This window comes from Pithys albifrons, chromosome 4, assembly GCF_047495875.1.
Source record: "Pithys albifrons albifrons isolate INPA30051 chromosome 4, PitAlb_v1, whole genome shotgun sequence".
Taxonomy (NCBI): Eukaryota; Metazoa; Chordata; class Aves; order Passeriformes; family Thamnophilidae; genus Pithys; species Pithys albifrons.
In genome coordinates, this window is record NC_092461.1 from 55,931,852 (window position 1) to 55,951,988 (window position 20,137).

The following is a 20,137-nucleotide window of genomic DNA, read 5'->3' on the forward strand; positions in this document are numbered from 1 at the left end:
ACTGTAACCTTCCGCAGGTGCTGACACTTTGGCACTGATCATTGGTTAACAATGTTGTTTATATTACAAAGCTTCTCATAATTGACTGACCATGCACATCTGCTGAGAAAGTCGGCAGCAGCCATTTCTGATCTCATTAATTAGTTCTTAAGGCTACAGCACTAATTTACATAGGCAGTTCAGCATATGGCTTGCTTTCTAGGTGAAATACTATATAAAATTCCAACACAGCACAATGCAACCCACTTGGGAAATTAGTTGGGAAATACTAACAATGACTAAATGAAATTTACCAGCCTTTGATACCACTACCTTTTTGAAGGAAGAAAGCAAAGTGAAGACACAGTCCAGAAGCTTTCAGAGGGGAACCTGGAGATGATGAATACAACCCCTCTCCCATCATCAAGCTCAGCAACATCCTTGTGCTCTAGAACACAGCAGCCAAGAGTCCAGCCACTGCCAGAGCAGTATCTGCTTTGTATTTCCAGAGCTCAATGTAAATTACTTTCATTCAGCTTAATGGTTTTAAATACAGACTGAACTTTTTCACTGTGCAATCAATTTGTGAAGTTGATGCATATGATGTTGCAAAAAAGCCATTGTCAGAATAGAGATGATCTCACTAAAAGAAGAGATGTGGATGTCTCAGTCATGTAGCTATTTAGGATGCTATTTCCCTCTTTGCAGTCATGTGAAGTCAGTACTCTTGTAGTTCAAACAAACATATGAAAAAGATAGTATCCATCATCAGTTTCCATAAAGGAATACTACAGAGGACATTGACAATACTACAGAGGACATTTCTTTTAAATTCTGTTATTTTTACATGTTTCCTAATAGTAAAAAAACATACAGAACAAAAAATCTTAAGTAAATGTATTTATTATTTTTGGATTTTTTAATGCAGAAGTAGTGTTATTTCAGGTATAGGCTTACAATCCTGTTTCATTGTTGTTTATGACAGAGCAAGAGACAAGAGCACCCTGGTCAATTGCATTTTGATCAGGAGTCAAACAGTCGTTTCAGATATTAATGCAAAAATTTCACAGACAGCAAGATCATTTACATTTGTACATGAATTAAGAATCTGTCTCAAAAAAACCCACTAAAAAGATTAAGGACTCTTCCTATTTTCACACCCTTTTTACACAGAAAAGCCACTTGCATACATGAAGAAAATATATATTCAGGATACAAAGACCAACTTCACAAAATTCATGTCACTTTGACTGCTACAACATTAAAATGGAAAATAAGTCTTTTAATAGAGGCAACCAGTTGTGACACAAACAGAAACAGCTCTTCCCCCTCTCCATAGTTTTAACTACATATAATTTGATGAATATCAAGTTTTCAGAAGATATCTCTGTTTCACCTGTCCATTGTTGTAAGAAATGAAAAGCTTGGTTCTTTATCAATGATTATACTACAATTTCCTACCCTTTCATATTTTATTTGAGTATTAAAGACCAAGAGAGTGCTCTCACTTATTTTCAAGAATGCCTTGTGCATTAACTGGTGCAGCTGAGAGCTGGATATGGATAATGCTGAAAACAACTGAAAAACATGCTTTTATTGGCCAAAACAATGTCTTCTCTTAACTGCAAGCACTTTGGCATGCAATAAGGCAAGCATCAAGGACATGGGGGCAATAAGCAATGGTTTTGTAATCACTCGTAGCATCTTCTTTCTTCCTCTGTAGTATTAACAAAAGGTAATGTTAAAGCAGTTAGATAAAGAACCAAACAGATTCTCTCCTTCCATTTTAACAATAAGATTTGCCTAAGTAAATGTTATTCTCTGAAAGTGAAATCCCCATTTCACAACTCAAGTTTCAACCTCCAGACCTACAGCTGGAGTTTAGTCTAAATGCAACAAAGGACACAAAGCAAAAACATCTCTTAGTTCTAGAGGTTGCCTCACTCAGAGCCACCCAACATGAGCCAGTTCCTAGAGGAAAGATGCGCTCACCATCCTGAAATACCGAGGCTGAGTTGGGCGCCAGTTATCAACCAAGGGAAGATCAGGTTCATTCTCAGCATTCTTGGATAGACTGCGGAGCTTCGCCATCTGCAGAAGAGCAAAAATTGAAGGGTCCTCATGGGGATCCTTTGGATCAAATCCTGTGGATCAAATCCACAGACCACCAATTAAAGCAAGGAGGCTGGTCCAGTCCCACAAGGTGTGGAGAAAAGTCTCGTTCTAAGATGTGAAGATGTACTCCAGCTCCCCACTACTACAAGAACTGTACTCCTGTTCTTTTCCTAGCAGTTGTATTCTTAGAAATAGTCAAGACAGAAAAATGGGTCCTATCTGAACAGGATTGTGAAAAGTAGTGTCATTTAAGTACTGTCTGTGGAACTGTGTACAGCCATAAAAACTGTGGGAAGTACTCAGAAAATACAAATAGAGTAGCATGTGCTCTAATAAACCTTTTCTACTCTAACACTGTGTCAGTGCCTGATTGTTAAGAGTCCTCTAAAATTGCAAGGTTTTACAGCTAAATTATAAATTGTTCATTTTCATGGTAGGTCTGTAGCAGAGGATATATTCTGCTGCAGGGACACAAAAAGTTCATTATTAATAACAGGAATACAAATCTGGATAATGACTTGGTCAAGGTTTCCGATTGCTTGTAAACAAGGTCTGCAGCTTGACTCTCCCTGGCCTGTCTCCCTCCCACTCTACCTGGCCAAGGTATGTTTTTTTTGAGGGATGCCATAAGAAGAGTTCTGCCCATACTCTTCAAAACTGTATAATGCTCTTCCTCTACTCCTTTCTGATTTTCAAAGGATGTAACACATATACCCACTTACAGATGCATTATGTTCACCATGCACATTAGACCCAAAGCGTATCAGCTGTGATTCAGACATTTGACACTTCCCTGCTTGGATGGCTTACCATGAAAAGCAAGTACACATTTTCCATGTGTAAACCTGAAAATTTAGCCCCATGCAAGGCATGTATCACCTTTGTTCACAAGGAGCTTCAATACTTTTTCCAGTACAGACTTTCAAGTCCAATAGAACCAGAACTTTGGTTTGGGTTGTAAAACCTGGATGCACTGTGATTATACTAGGTCCAGTTTATGGACTGAGCTAGCTCAGGCATCTCAGCATTGCACTTCACTACACAGCTCAGAAAAGCCAGCTATCTCAGTCTGCCTGAAAATGATGAGGGCACATTTACAACCAGTATAATATATCTCAGATGGATTATTGATCTTAAATTAAATTAGATTTCAGATGAAGAATAATTTGTATGAGAAGAGTAAGAGATGAAAATAATTCATCAGTTTTGTTAATACTGATAAAGTACTATTGGAGAAGGGTGCTGAGGTTTATTTTTATTTGTGGAAGATCTGGTCTACTCAGTAAAAAAAACATGTATTCAGGCTTCAAATACATAAAGATCAAAAAATTAGTCTGCAATTGGACAGAGTTATTCCACAGTAATTCCTAATCTTTCATTAAAAGCAATTTGAGCAGCTAGGCCACCCACTCTACATCTCACAGGGATTTCTGGTGAATTGACTTTTCCTGGAGAGTACTGATTCACAGCGACTGCACTTACCCTTGTGGCTAATATACGGTTACCATCTGGCTGCAAAAGCATCCAAGCAATCCACTGCAGATACACACACACTTAAAATAATCACTATTAATGAGGCTGCCATGGCAGTACACTTCCTAGGATTAGAAATAATTGGCAATACAATCCTCTTATGAATACACTATTTAGACTGCAGGCCCTCTGGAGCAAGGGAAGTCTTTCTATTGTATTTGTATACAGTAATTCACACACACTGCCAATTCTGCCTGAAAAGCGGTTGCCTCCAGATAAGAGCCAATGTCCCGTCTGTATGTGAAAAGTTCCTCTTTACTTTAAATGCCTCATTTTTTTGCTACAAGGGTCAGTTAAAGAACACTCTGTTTCCCAAAACTCACTACTAACTTTAGAATAGCTGAAAAAAGACCATGACCTAAACACAGCAGGGATAAAAAAAGTCTTTTCAGGAAGCTGGATCAATGATGTGATCAGTTATTGCTTTAAAAACGTATTTTAAATCAGAGATGCTTAGTAATGACTATGCTTTTCCCAGCACAATCTGCAGCTGATATTCTGTAATATAAACATCTATGTAGATTCATTTTGTGGAAACCTGTCACGCCATATTTGTTTTTTTCACACAAGTACCCACTTCAAAACAGCTCTCACACTTTAATTTTCAGATGGGCAAGGAAACAGGAGGCAGATTAATTCAATAAGCTGTAAAAATTAAGCTGCAAATTATATAAACACATGATTGTATTTCATCTCTTGCCAGCTAAGGTTCCCATTATACCTGAGTTGTATTATTTAAAACATAGAGAGCCACGTAAATACAAAGTACTAGAAAATGGATTTTTTTTTGTGATACATGCACATCAGTAAATGCACTGAAATATATTATCATCTTGAGAATCTAAAATGAAAAGTTATGTTTACATATATCTGCATAATATGTCAGTTCCCTTGATTAATATTCACGTGCTTACTATCCTGGAGTCGGAAATTTTTGATATCATATCGTTGTACTCCGCTGACCAGAGGAACAACCTCAGATGAGAAAACTGAATTGTGTGATATGAGTAGAATCATAGGCAGAAATGTAAAGAGGGCATTCAACTTCCTAGAAATGGGATTGAGGGGAAATGAGGGTAAACAAGAACTACTTCTTTACAGTAAATGACCAAAGAGGTTTTTCACACTAGCAATAAGCTATAGTTATCTGATGCTGCTACAGTTTGTGAAAATTTAGCTGCTATGCCTTCCAGAAACACGGGTATCAAGCACCTGATTTAATACTTTCATAACTTACTTGGTTACATGATGCCATCTAGAATAGGGCAGACCGAATTACCAATTCCATTACATTTTTATTCTGATAAACAATGGTTTTGAAAGAAGCATGCTATGAGAGACACATTAGCAAAACAGAATGTTCAAAAATTTCGAGATGCTCAGCTGAATTAGGTGAGAACACTGGACTCCATTCAGTGAGTAATGTAATTAGGGTACCTGACTGCCCCACTGCATTTCATTGCAGATGGTCGTTTTTTCAAGGAACTTTATTTCAAAATTTATCCCGTCACTCCCCTCAAACATTCCTCATGGTAAGCAATGACCACTTTACAGGAGGAAGTTTCAGACAATATAAATGGTTGAAAAAATCCTACATAATCAAAGTTGTTGGTGCAAACCTAACATAAGCTTTAGTTAAATGTGCTTTGTTCTGATTTAAATGGTTGCAGAATAATACAAGTTAATGGCTGGAGCTCTTGGTGTAATGCAGTATTTTGAGCTCTGTGTAAAATACAAGGTATAAGCCACATCCAGCTTCGTACTTTCCTACTAGTAAGAGTTAATGTTGCAGAAATACGAGGCCTGGGAAACAAAGAACTATTCTTTTTTGTTGTTGTTGATGTTGCAAGAGTGGTCTTACCCATGGAGGCAAGAAATCTCATCTATGGTAATTAGAGCTTCCTGTCAGTCATACTCCAAACTGCTATAATCTTATACCAGCTCCACTGTGTTATGTTTTTACTTACTTATAAAGCTTTCTGATGTTTGTGGACTTGAACTACCGTGTTGTCTGACACGGGTTATTACTTCAATGTCCTTTTAATCATGTAGTTTCTCACAAACCCAATGAGCATTTTCCTTGTCAAAAGAATAAGGTCAGGCTATGAAATATAAGTAAAAATTGGGTAAAATATTATCTGTTTGAAGTTTACCTGGTCTGAACTGACTATGATAGGCTCTCTAAGAATAATCCAGGTGATACACTCTTCACAAGGTGGAGTAGTGAAAGACCCATGGTATGTCCAGTAGTCATGAGATTTAGGGAAAAGAATTGAAGGATCGAAGTTTGGAAAAGGAGCTTCTTTCCCCTTTGAAAAAAAAACACAACAAAACAACACAAAAAAGCCAAACAGAAAGCTCTTCAACAGATCTAGTGAAGATCAGCTTGCTCTCTTTTAATAAACAGATACTACAAAAGCATGAACTAAGGAAACTAAGCACCGATCTACACAAGACATAATGATGCAGTGTGAAGATAAGTGAACTGAGAGACCCTTGCTGATGGGCCCAGAGAAGGATGACAATGTAAAACTCCAGGATGCTGCTTCTTGTACCCTGAGCTAACTCATGTGAAGCAGCATCCAGTATCAATGTGTGTCACTCATTTCTGTGCAGATATACTCTTACTTCTGGCCTCCTTTCTTACGGAAATTATGCCTATCTATTGAATATTGGATTAGGTCAGCATATAACAAAGTGAGACAGATACTACTTTTATAATATTCGTGCTAACAATGAACAAGAAAGACAGCCTACGAAATGTGAGATTTATCACATAATGTTACCTGAGACACAAATGTGAAGTCACTGGCATTTCCAGAGGACTATTAGACAGCCTATATTAAGACCAAATGGACCAATTTCCAAAGGTGCCTTTCATCTGACACTGACTAATGAGGGAATAAGATTCTATGCTGAGTTTTTAGGTGAGCAAATTTTAGTGAAATGTCTCATTTTCCTTAATTTATAAAGCCAATTGAAGCCAGAGAAGGATCACATGTAAACAGAAGAAAGGACTTTTCATGTTAAGGAAAACCCACTCATAGTTTTATTCCCACTCATAGTTTTATTTACAAATATATTCTGGCAATGTTGCAGTGCAGAATTTGAAAACTAGAAAGTCAGAGATCTTGATTTTTTTTTTGTCTTGAGACTTTGAAGCAATCTTCCTATAATGAAAAGCCCAACATCATTACCTTTGTTTTAATAGCATTTATTTCTTCAAGAATTCTCTTCATCTCTGGTTTGGGAGTTTCCCCTACCTGTAAAAATGAAAGTATGAGCTAAGCAAAGAGTTCTTCTTGATCGGCTTTCTTCTTCTTTCTCCTATTTTTCTGTATATGCACCTAAACATACATTAACTACAAAATTACAATGCATTAATCCAACCTATCGCTCATACCAACTTAGTAAGCTATGTCTTCTCTCTGTACCCTTTGCCTGTACCCCAGCTAATATGATACAAAGGGGGAAATTGTATCGGTACAGAAATAGAGCATAACAGGTAATTTCACAATATAGTTCTTCCTGTTGACATTAAATTTTAGCCTAACAAAGATAAACAACTCTTTGGACTCAAGTTCAAAATTTAGGAAATAGTTTTATTCTAGTTTAAAACCAGATTTTATGGTTAGTTCTATTGTTTGAAATTTCTGATCTCAAAAAAGACATCCAGCTTTCTATCCCTAGTGAATATTAACAAGAGAGAGCAACAGTCAGTATTTCAGGCGAAGGCTGCATGGCCTCAAAAGGATTTAAAAAAAGAGTGAGTTACATGTATTGTCTGTGAGAGAGCTTTGTTTGGGTGATAGTTCATGAAAAGCCTAGAAGAGGTATCTGTCCTTGAAATCTGTCCATGATTAGCACAGAGGACAGCTGACTGCTGTTGGGCAGAGGGCCACTTTTGACACATGTCCCCATTCCACCAGCCACATAGTGACACAATAGCTGTAGGGACTAGAATGTGTAATATTGAATACCATTTGAGATAATATGACTCATGCTCTATAACTTGGAAAGGATATATTATCCAAAGTCAAGCCCTTCAATGTGGTAGGATCCCTAGAAAATATATTCAGAGACCTTTGCTTCTTCTAACTTGGTAAGAATAGAAAACTCTATAGTAGCTGTAGCAATGAAGGGTTACATGCTTCCACTTACTTGCAAAAATATGGCCAAAGCAGCTACCCCATCAGTTCTTCTCCTAGCATCAAGGTAATTACTGTATTTGGGATTCCAGTGTAACACATGTAGCTGAAACAAAGGAAAACATGTAAAAAACTCTCATTCTTGAACAGCAAGCCATCAGAGACTGAATTACAGTTCTTCATAAAAATGAGCAAGTTTGAGGTAATAGGGAATGATGATTAGGCCTTCCAAAAAAGAAAAAGAAAAAAGGGACAGCAAGTCATGCATTAGTAATAACAGTCATATATTATCATTTATACTACTATATGCTTTAAAATAAACTATGAACATCTCAATAGAGATATTGAAAAAATGACTGAAATCTCATCTTAAAGCTGAGTAAAAGATGCTTAAGCAGGTAAAACATTTAGTTCAGATGTCATCTACTGATATGACTCACTTCCATTTGACATTCAAATTACAGCAATTCTACCAAAGAATCCATATGAATGTAAGTTCTGTATATATTATTAGTTCACAATTCTCATCTTCCCTTACAATCTTAAAGTGGCAGAGAATCAAAGTAATACATTCTTCCTCCTTTCTGTCACTGCAATTTTATACTTCTGCTGTAACACTATACTTTCTGAATACTGTTTTAGTAAGTTTGCACAGCTTCTGAGTAATTCAGTCTTGCTGTGCTGTTTGAAGTCACATTGCTTTGAGAAAATAGAAACCTTTGTTTCACATAGTATTTTATTTTCTTATGCTGTGAGAATTACTTCCACCTGATTTCAAATTTATAACAAGTGATGGGAGTAAGAATAAAATGACACAGATAAATAAAAACAACTTCTTGAAAAGTAGACAAATGGCAAATTTTGTCTCAGCTCGACAATAATGACAAATTTTACTTTACACCCTGTTTTAAAGTAAAAAGTGGTGAGTCTTACCTCTCCTGCATACCTCACTCCATTGACAACATGCTCAGAGCCATGGTCATCAGACGAGCCCCAATGGAAGTGCAGCTGACGTAGCCTGAATACTCCTGGAAGAGGCCCACCTCTCAGCACTGCAATGGATAATCTGCAACAGCATCAGACTCAAGTATCTTCCAATTCTTTTAAATTAAATACATATGTATCTAAAATTTTTACATACATATTTACTGTACAGATGCATCTACAGATGCTGCTTGAAAATCTGCACTGATTTCAGCAGCAGTTAAGGCAACCATATTTGCTACATGCACTTTCAGGCAGATGAAATTTTTTGTGTCTAGGCTTCCTTTAGAGTCATTAGAGATCACTGATTTAATTCAGCTGGATAAATGAGCATCTAGTACTTTCTGGGATATTTGAAAAACACCTGGACAGGACTGAAAGACATGATCTGGGACCTGTAGAAGAACTGTACATTTCTAAAGCAGTATCTGGAGGCATGCTGAAATAAATTAGGTTATCAAAGATGTCACAAGGTCCCCATGTTTGGATAACTGAAGTAATGAGAACAGCCAAGCCTCTAAAGTAATTCTGCTTGCCTTAAGGTAGACACTCAACAGATGGTGACCTGACTTGCTCTCTGGACTCCATTGATTAAATGTAACTCCAACTCTCTTGTCTAGAATGGCAATTCAGAGATGTAACTCACCAACTTTTAAAATCCCACAATAAGACACCTAAATTTGGATGTCTTAATCTCCCTCTGAATTCAATTTACCTATATAAAAGCACACAGACATAACCATAATTAAGATCAACTACTAAAGTGATAAACATGATAAACAAGATAAAGATGATAAACAAATTCCCACCAAAAACTACAGAATTGTGTATCTTACTGCAGGCTAAGACTTATTTGTTTAAAAAGTTATGAAATAACTGATGCTGCTTCTGCTATTATGGCTGCTCCCCTCCGGCTATGGAAGAGGAGAAAGAAAACAGTGAATAAGCCAGAAAACAATCACTGAGAATGCAGGATCTTTTCCTAAAGAAAAGTTCAGCCTGTGATGAATTCAGTGATGAATGATACCTAGCACTATAAATAATCTTACCATTTTTAAATCATATTGTAAATGAAGGTGGTATATTTGAAAGCATCAATAAAAAGGTAAGAACTTTTTTATATACACCAAATACTAAAAAATATTCAATTCTCATTCACTTTTTTTGAGGATGGACATCATAGCATTCCTATAAAAGATTCAGCAGTTCTCAAGAACAGGTCTGTATATGCCAGAGAAAAATATCCTTCAATCTGAAAAGGAATTAAATCCATTATCATGTCAAGAAACAAAGTACTAAGAGTATAGCAAGCTGTTATTCTCACAAATTCCTTTTACTTCTTCCCACAGACATTCAGAACTGTGGCGGATGCAGACATAGTAACAGCAGTAGCTGACAAGACCATCAATTTTCCATTAAAATAGATCTGTAAGACCAAATAATCCTCTTTAAGGTAAAAACATGTCATTATTTCCACTGATGGGCCATCAGCAGACATTTTTGACTGGGCGTTAGGTGAAGCTCTGCATCACCCCATGCCAACACATTCCAGCTTCACTCATCTATAAATAGACAGTAACTTTTACCTAGCACACTTTAAGCAGACAGAATGATGCAACCAACAAGCTCCTGAAGGACAAAAAAGTGTTTTCTTTCTTTTAATTGCACGTGTGTAGTATTAAACATATAAATATATGAAATGACAATGTACATAAATGAAATTTCCCTACATTTTAAAAAAGGAAAAGTAAACACAACAGTTACAAGAATTAAGTTCTCCAATATCTAAAACATAAAATATCTCAAACTATGCCTGCGTAGCTCAAAATTAGTAAAAGAAATTTTTTTTTAAAAAAAAAACATGTCTTGGAACTTAAATTCTAAAGATAATTTTTATCTTCCTGGGCTTTTGTTTTCAATACCACACAAATAAATACACAACCACATAACAGAAAAAGAATATGAAATAAAAGTTTATAAAAGAAGTGGTGGTATCTTCACATTGCTCTCCAGTAATATTAACATACAATATTTATATGTAACAGGGAATTATTCTAATAATTATTACAATATTCACCTTAAATATCTGAGACTCACAGTTTTAAAGCTGTGATAGCTGTTTTCCTACCACAAAGCACTTACAAAAGGATGTTTTCCAGAAGATCCCATGACTTACTATGAACTTCTATGCCACTGTACAAAACAAAAAGCAAGAGATTTAAAAAAAGGAGCCTGCAGACTCAATCCCTGGCAGGCAGCCAGCTCTTCTCTTTTTTAAGGCTTCTGAAATACTGTGTAATCCTTTTCACATGGCTAACTAAATGGGTGGACTTACTTATGAATACTGGAAACATGGCATTTCTGTTCTTGGTTCTGCTGTGTAGGAAGTAACAGGATGGCAACATCAGATTTACCAAAACGTAACTCCCTTAAACTTACTGTCATTAAAGTAACATGGGCCAAGTGCAGAAATATACAAACCAGCCCAGAAAGACAAAGGAGAAAAGTATTCACTTGTTTTTGGTGCCTTATTGTTGCAAACTCTTATCCCATTGCTCAGTGACTCACTCTTTATATGGGTTTGCACATCACCTTCCATCAGTGCCTGGTACCAGACAAAAATGTCATGTCAGTCTTGCTCAAATTCTGTCCCCACCCCATCCACACTAGAGAATGGTCTATCACAGAGCAATCCTACACAAACACACACACTCTGTTCCAGAAAAAAGCCCAACCTTTATTTGATCTGTTACAAGCTGAGCAGCATGAGACAGAACTGCCTAATAAAAGAATGGGGTTTTTCACTCTCAGTGTAATCACTAGGCAAATGTTGCACAGAAGGATGTAACTAAGGCAAGATAAACCTCTTGTCTCTCACTCTGTGTACACACAGCAAAAAGGTGTGATGCAGTTTGAGTGGAGATGGCCTCTCAGTCACTTTACCTTAGCTAGCTGGATGTCACTGACAACAGAAATGTGACAAGAAGGTTTTGAAATAAGTGCATCCACTTGCTGAGCAGCTTCTGTAGGGTCTGGTTGTTAATCTGTGCTAATGTCAATTGTCATCTGTCTTCACTAAGGTAAAATTGGCAATTTTTGCCTAACACAAGTGCCCTCCCTCTTTGCTGTGAAGACATACTGTGAAAGTGAAGTGGCAAAATGCAAGGTGAACAAAACAGACTGGTAAGATGAGTTGTGTTTATAAACATGAGAAGAAACAACTGTTATTACAAGAGTTATGATGTCCCATCCTGCCAAATCCATAAAATGAACTGGTAAACCACAGTGAAATTAAATTTGTAATGTATTACTGGAAGACAATTGAAAAGACACATTACCTTTGTTATGCTGCTTTATAACAGAATCTAACAGTGCAGCACAGAAACCACAGCTTTTTCATGTCAGTGCCACATTTTAAACATCTAAAAAAAGCCTCTGCTCAAAAGAGGATTTCTGTACTGAAACAGTCTGGCTAACTGCAGGATAAAATGTACTTCCCAAAAGCTTTTGGAACTGAAATTTCAGTTCTCACTGAAATTTTCTTTAAGAAAGCACTGAATAGTATGCAGAAAAATTACTTTTGTTTCTAGTTGAACTTTTTATTCTTACAGGGTCAGATTGGAAAAGAGAAGTGTCAGACAGAAGTCTGTCAGCCTCCCTCCCACTCTCTCCTACACTGTAACACATCTTTTCCAGTTTTGTGTCCCTTGATCATAACCTGTTCATCAGTGAGTTCCCAAATCATTGTTTGTGATCTACATAGGGCTGAAATCCACATCACCAGGGGCAGAAATCTGACAGTCCTCTGTGTAACCGCAGCCTGAGCAGGCCTTCACTGTTCAGGCACTTTTGCCTCTGACAACAGAAGTTCAAAGTTAGAAACACAACTCCTAAAGTCTCTGTACCCAAGCTCTGCAGTGCTCAGTACCTTCACACAGACACTACAAGTGACAGATGTGTTGTAACACTGAAGGAATAATTTAACTTTGCTGTTTCTGTGTTACACAGTATAGCTATTGAGTGTATGTACGTACCATGGCTACAGAAGCACTGGAATTTAGTGGTGCTATTCTTGTAATGGCTACTGGCTTTCTCCAGTGTAAGTTCAGTAGACTAAATGTTGAGTAACATTTTGCAAGAATCAACCAAAACTTCCATGTCTATAAACAGACTTCACCTTGTTTTAATTAAAGTTACTGGGGGGTTGTCCTCACTCTATTAGAACCAGTCAACAAATAAATGTCTATTCACCAGAAACTGATCATCAAAATTTCATTTGCAAAAATAAATGAGATTTCCCACAAAGTGATACTCAAGGAAATGCTGTCCACAAGCACTAGTCATACTAAGAGAGACTGATGATAAGCAAAACAAGCCCTGACTTCTTACAGTAACTCTCTCTTTAATTTTTTGTTTGCATCACCCACTTCCAAAGGTACACATTTCTTTAATAAGAAAGATTCTGGAAATGGCACCAAGGTAACCTTGTCAGAATGTGTGCCTGCACTGAGGTACTCCAAGCCCTTAACTGTCATCCATCAGAAAGCCAGTAAAAGAAGTAGGAACTTGTTGGTCAATTAACTTCCATAAAAAATGCCAACAAAAACAACAAAGTGAAAAGATGAAGGAAGATATCCATTTGATACAACCTTAATGTATCTCTCCCCAGCCTCTCTGTCTGGGTTCCATCACCAGACTTTCATATCTTTACTGTTTGTCAAGTGATCAAACACCTTGATGTTACCATCTAACCAAAGTACTACAAGGAAAGCTGAAGAGTCATGAATTGTAAGGAAGTTACAAGCTATTATCTCACACAGCACCACGACAATCACCCCTGCAGTAAGATGCTCTCAGGACACTTCTCTGACATGAATATTTTTTTAATTTTAGAAACAAGTGGACTCTCCTAGTGGAAATAAGATTGCAGCCCTAATTCAAACAGAAACTGTGTCACTGCTGGATCTGAAAGAGCATCTGAGTTGCCATTCAGGCCAAAAAACGTACCAGTGGTAGGATACCAAAGTATCCAAGTTCTGGTATGTCTTATACTGGGCCCAGCCACTCTAGATGTTTGAATTCAGCTCCAAGTTCTTTCCTAGATTTTGAGATTCTAGCCTCCACCTGCAACGATTTTAAAGTGCATAAGATCCTTCTACATAGGTATGGTAAGATAGGAAACTGAGTGCACAACAATCCGTTAACTTCTGCAGGTGGGCAGCACAGCCATGACACCACTCCTAAAGCAACTGTCAGCAAAGGCTTCAACTGTATAGCTGATTCTTAAAGTCAATCAGACTTTATAAATAGCTGGAAATAAATACTCAAATTCCTTCCAACTACACTCACTCGAAAGGTAACAGTAACAAGGCCTTTTCAACATAACACCTGAATTGCATCGGATGGCACTCCCTCTAAAAATTTGAGTTTCAGGAACTGTCCCAGTTGTGAATATTCCAAATATTCTTGGCAGAAAAGACACAACCGATGTAAAACTTGGAGACATCCAAAGTAATTAATTTTATCACTGGCTCTTAAAAATTATTCAGCAATAAGTTTTATCTACACTAATGAAAATCTAGAGAGAAGTGCTGATACAGGTATGACCACTCTAACTGAAAAAGTTAGGAAAATTAATGAAGCCCTCAGTTTTCTGGTTAACTCAGACATAATTCAGATAGACAGTGTGATAGTTACATATATATACATAGAATGAATGTCTTTGTTGCAAAGGAATTGATGCCTAAGAATGTGATTTAATGTAATTTTAGAAGGTTTTAGAATCATATAGTCTCTGCTAAGTTGCCCTGATCTTAAGTCTGAATACTAAAGTACCTTTCTCATGAGCTGGCAGGCCTTGTCAAGGCCAAGCTGTTTTGAGCAGACACCTGCAAGATAACAGAAGACAAACAACAGGAGAAGGCCTAACTGCCCCCCGCCCCCATGACAAAGGGGGCAGATTGGCAGGACTTTTGAGTGGGCATTAGAGAGAAATGGGAACTTCTGATTGGATGTACGTGAGGGGTATAAAACCCTGTGACTTTCTGACCATAGGGTCAGACCTGGGGCAAATCCCCTGGGTTTGATCGTGGAAGGTCCTTCTAATAAAACCCTATATCTTTCTCCATTAACTTGTCTGCAGTGTGTCTCTGTTCACAGGGGTACGCAATCTACAGGCATCAGAATAAAAGCTTCATTCCTATATGATTGCTATTGCATATGTATGTATGCAGTACTTTTATACCAAAAAATAAGCCACTGTACGTATCTTAAAAAGTTTAAACATGTTCAAGTCAGTAGGAGTATGCACAGTGGAATTTGTCCTGCAATTAGCATTATATTAGAGAAGGAACACCACCCACAGACTCTGCAGGCAATGGTTATAACAAAGGAGACGTAACAACAAACACTGACTGTTTCTTGACTTCAAAGGGTTGAGAAATACAGCTACATATCTGCAGTGAGTCACTTTTTACTTCTGAGATCAAAACACAACAGTTACCAATGAGTTCATCTGAAAAAATATTCAGAACATCTGAAAACTTTCTGCTCTTTGTGGTGAGTGTTGCATCCATGCTGTAGATTGTTGTACTGGATACTCCCTCCCCTTCAATATCTGAGTTATTATAACAATAATTACTTTCACATTGATGCAGAATATGCAACTGCTGATATATCTGATGCTGTTCTAATAAATACAACATATGGTAAAAAATGCTAAGTAATAGTCATGGAGGTCTTCTCATATGCCACAGCTACATCTCTTTATGTATCGTTTTATCTGCCTAATATTTATCTGAGTAATATCTTTCTTCAAACAACATTAAAGATTTCCACTTTGCTAGAAAAGTAACCAAACTCTTAACTGCATAGTAATTTCAGAGTTTTGACAGTATACTAACTAGTCCAGTTTACATGCATTTTGATCCTCAGTTTTCATGAAACCCAAATCATTCATTAAAAATCCATTAAATTAAATCCATGTCCACATATACTTAACATGAAACAATCTATTAGTAGAATTTCTTCCAGTAATTATAACTGCCAATCCTAATAGAAAGTGGTACTTTTAATGCTGTTAAGAAATAAGTCTGTACACTGTATTTTGTCATAGATACAAGTAGATAAAATATTTTGGACATTAAACCTGAAACACTGAAATTTCTCTGCCCTATAATCTTGATTAAGACAAAAATCTCATGAATGCCAAAAAGAGTTTTCAGTGATTAAATACTGTGACTTTGTGGCAACATCTGGTGAATTACTTCATTTATCAGAAATTACATGGATAGAGTTTTTAAATATTGTTGTTTAGTTCTTGGGCATCTCAAACAGCTTAAATGGAATTCAGTTCTCACAGATAAAGCCTGGACTCCTTGCTTCTGGAAAGCAACACAGCTGCAATGGCTTTTTACAAACTCAGAAATCTACCTTACATTTTAATCCATCCTGCACCACGTTTCTTTGCAGCTCTCTCCATTCCCTAGGATTTTACCTATGGACTTTAAAAGTAGTTCCAGGCCTTTCCAGCAGTAGTGCAGGGCAGTGGAGTCACAGAAACCTGTACATCACATGCAAGCATTACACAGAGACCTTCTGACAGTCTAAGCACCAGAGCAGGCTCTTCCATGCAAACTGAGAAACAGTCACTGATATATAGTGACAGTTAGAGATGAAAACAAAACTGACCTGATCTATCGAATGAATCATCAAATACAACTCTGCAGGTTTTCCCATTATTGAGGATGGTCTTAGCTGCACCAGGATCATAACTAGCAAACCATGGTAGTAGAGAACTATCATAATGCACTTCTTTATTATTGATTTCAATTGGTGACTGATGGCGTCCTTTTGCATTTGGGTAATCTTTGTGCCACTGATCTGGTCCTAGAAAAAAGGACAGAGAAATACCATGAAAACCTTTTCCAGCTAGGTATAAATTATACTTGTGTTAAAACAAAGGCAAGCTTGGCTTTGTTTAGGTACAGTACATCAATTAAGTGTTTTAATAAGTAGGTTACTAATCGCCTGGTTATTATGCAAGCCCTGTCAAGAGTTTCACGGTACAAGAAGCAATCAGATTATTCTAAATGGAATACTGAATACTGCAAGTCATTCAGCTGAACCTAAAACTCTCATAGTAACCTCAAGACAGGAGACTGACAATACACCAAGGAAGGCAACTAGAGATGTACACTCCAAGTCCAGCAGTGGCTAGAAGTATGATGGGATGTACAACAATGGTTCCAATGTGACACCATGTATTCATCTGGAGTGAGAAAAGGCGATCAATCCCTGAAGAAGCCAGGAATTTGAAACATGGGTTTAATTATCATCACGGTTTCACCAGTAAGTTCATGTAGAATATGCTGCATCTCTGCTGAGCCCTTCGTCCTGCGGCAGAGGAAAGCGCAGAACAAGAGGCCACCCATGTCCCCAACCTCTGTAGGCAGGAGGGACCGAGGCTGCACTGCACTCTCCCTGCATCCATGCTAGTTTAAAGCCGGATTTTAATACTGTGTCAAATTTTAAGTTACATTATCAGTAGGAACACTGACTTTATTTAACCTAGAGACATCCTGCCATTGACCTCGCCTTCCACCAGCATCACCTCTTCCACACCTGCGAGCGCCAAACAAGTGGCCACGGCCGCTCCACTTGCACAGCCCCGGGCCCGCCTGGACCCGCATCCCCCCGCCACGCTCCCTGCGCAGGAGGGCCCCCTTTGCTGCCCGGGTTTGGCCCCAGACCGCGGCGGGGCCGGGCCGGGCCGCGCTCACCGTTGTCGCTGTCGTAGCCCCACGGGGGGAAGCCGGGGCCGATCATGGTGCCGGGGCGACGCCCCAGCCTCTCCCGGCCGCTCTGACAGGCGCCGGCCTCGCCTCACGGCGGCTTTTTATAGACTCCCGCCACCTCCATGCCCTTCCCCGCGGCTGGCGGGCCCGGGGCGGGGGCGGGGAGAGCCGGGGCTTCGCACCGCCCGCATCCCGGGCTGTCCCGGAGGCTGGAGCCAGTCCGGGGCAGCAATGGAGGTGTCTCATGCGGGCAAAGGCGCTGCCACCGCCTGCCCCGGCGCCGTGGAAATGGAAATATGGACAAGCACGAGTGTGCACTACGCACAGGCAATGAAGGAATAGTTTTCAAATAGTAGCAAGACACGTGCATACACGGACGGACTGGCATGCACATAAACCGGGACGCTTAGCCTGGCTGGCTACTGAAATTAAGTACACAGGTGACAAGAAGGCTGGCCGGGCTTTTGTGGCTGCTTGTAGAAAGCCTGGTGGCCGTAAGGGCTCCTGAGTTGGGACGGGAGGTCAGGCTGGGGCGGCGTCGCTGAGCCCACTTCGGGGCGGCGGGGCCGGACCGAGCAGGCAGGGCTGGAGGGAGCGCTCGGGAGATGCTCTCGGGCACAGGCTGCGATGGGCCTGGGGACGCTCTTGGGGAAGGCCCTGTGCAGGGCCAGGTGTTGAACTCGATGGGCCTTGTGGGTCCCTTCCAACTCCGCCGATTCTGTGATTCTGTTTCCCACTGGATGTGCGGCATATCCCTGATCCAGTGGTCAGCAGGGGGTGTGGGGATGAGGCCAAAAGCCTCTCCGTGCAAACGGCTATCACAGATTCACACCCTTCCCTATGAAATTCCCATGTATACCCTTGAGTTCCAGCGCTGCTCCCTGCTGTGCAGTCTCTCGTTGCCTTAATAAACAGTTTCCCTGCAAAAATTCGGTGGCATTAATTTCCCCAGTCTTTAAAAAGGCGCTACATCCTCTACTGCAAGGATTCTTGGAAACTGGAAATCATTAAACTAGCTGAAGAGCCAGTTCTTGCCAGCTCCAGATAAAATCTTTATTATCAAATTAAGAAGAGGATTTGTTTGTTTTGCTTCAGCTCTAATTCTCCTTTCATTTAGCAGGGTGTTATGCATCAGATTGCACTTAAAATTGTAAGCATGCTTGTTAGTGTGCATGTGTTCCTTATGTGACATACACAGAAATCAAATGACTTCTAAAAATATTTGTTATTCTGACACGCAGGGCTTACTAGGCAAGTTAGAGAAGATGGAGATTAGCACCAGTGGTGTAAAATGGGTGAGGGACTGACTAAGCGGAAGACAAGACAAGACACTGGACTGAAGGGCAAATTATTATGATTTAAATTTTAGTAGACCTTCTGAAATAAGAAGAAATAAGATTATTTTGTTTGCTAGTAATGAAGTGGGCACCAAATTACAAGTTGTATAAAGAAAACTGCAAATGGCACCAGTTAGAAGTGTGAAGTTATCATGCATAAAAGTTCAGTATCCCCCCAACGCTGTGTAAATTATAGTGGGTGAAATTTAGTACTAGACAGTGCAGTACAGTGGTCTTGAATCATATTCCTGGCTGATACATTTTTTCTCATATGAGGAAATGAAAGAGAAGGAGGAAGAGCGAGGTCTGTTGGTGATAACATGTCAATAAGCATTACCAGGCAGGAACATCTCACAAAAGAAAAAAAACCCAGAACAAGCTGAGGACATATCACTGGAGCTGGAGGACCCTGGTATGACCTCCTCTGAGACAAGACTGTTGGCCTCATAAAGCTCAGTTAGGATGAATTGAAACAGGTGCAGGGGAGACAAGGGAATTAAAGAGTCTCTTTTATAAGAGGAGACTATGAAAGCTTAGTGCGCTTTGCATAGTGAACAAATGGTAAGATGGAAGTGACAGCTGTCTGAATATACACATCATCTGAGGGGTAAACACCAACAAATAAGAGTTACTGAAGCTAAACAGCAGTGTTAGCCAAGCAACAATTACATATACCTGTGCCATGAACAATTTGAAGCAAGATAACAGATGAAGGTTTGGAACCACCTGAGATATTCCAGTGACTTTGCAATATTAAAAGTGGAGACAGGAACACAGTACACAGGCGTTACGTATTTATGACAAACAGCACATACTATTTCCCACCTCTTCCTCAATTTTAATTTCCATTTCTGGACATTTTTTCACTACCATGACCCACAGCCAAACCTCCAGATCCAGAGTATCTAATATATAAAGCACTGTATCTTTTATTCCTACTTAAATGGATAAATTTAAGGTTGTACTTTACTGCCTGGGTAGGAAGGCTCAGTGAATACTGACATTTCTGTCCTGAGTTCTCAGACACATAGCAATTTTCCAGAGTCGGTGTGCGTTCTGAACGTCTTGGCATTTAGATAACCTAAAAAGGGGCTGTGGAAAGAAGGAGGAAGCAATCTAACAAAAAGTTTTAACCTTAGACACTTTAACTTAGACCTTTAATTCAAATAAGTTACTTCTGAGGAAAAAAAAAAGTCCTTTGGATGTCTGCTCTCACTGAGCTCTTTTTCTGTGGGACTTGAGGGTC

At 38.9% G+C, this 20,137-nt stretch overlaps 1 protein-coding gene across 1 annotated transcript; it reads right to left on the reverse strand.

Annotated features, from left to right (window-relative positions):
* Nucleotides 1-896: 896 nt before the first annotated feature.
* Nucleotides 897-17,614, reverse strand: LOC139670919 (carbonic anhydrase 3-like). The gene is made up of 7 exons (XM_071553068.1): nt 17,540-17,614; nt 16,449-16,646; nt 8,709-8,827; nt 7,789-7,881; nt 6,825-6,890; nt 5,781-5,936; nt 897-2,070 (listed from the first exon to the last, which is right to left on the reverse strand). Exons 1-7 carry the CDS (start codon nt 17,583-17,585, stop codon nt 1,951-1,953), a joined length of 798 nt encoding a protein of 265 aa, XP_071409169.1. The 5' UTR covers nt 17,586-17,614; the 3' UTR covers nt 897-1,950.
* Nucleotides 17,615-20,137: the final 2,523 nt, after the last annotated feature.

Excerpts from the sequence above, each read along its gene's own strand:
- LOC139670919 (XM_071553068.1), bottom strand. The coding sequence starts at position 17,585 with ATGATCGGCCCCGGCTTCCCCCCGTGGGGCTACGACAGCGACAACG. Across the intron at positions 16,647-17,539 it reads GGGCTACGACAGCGACAACG|GACCAGATCAGTGGCACAAA; the intron begins GTGAGCGCGGCC and ends CCTTTTTTCTAG. Across the intron at positions 2,071-5,780 it reads TCATAGTCAGTTCAGACCAG|ATGGCGAAGCTCCGCAGTCT; the intron begins GTAAACTTCAAA and ends GCTCTTCTGCAG.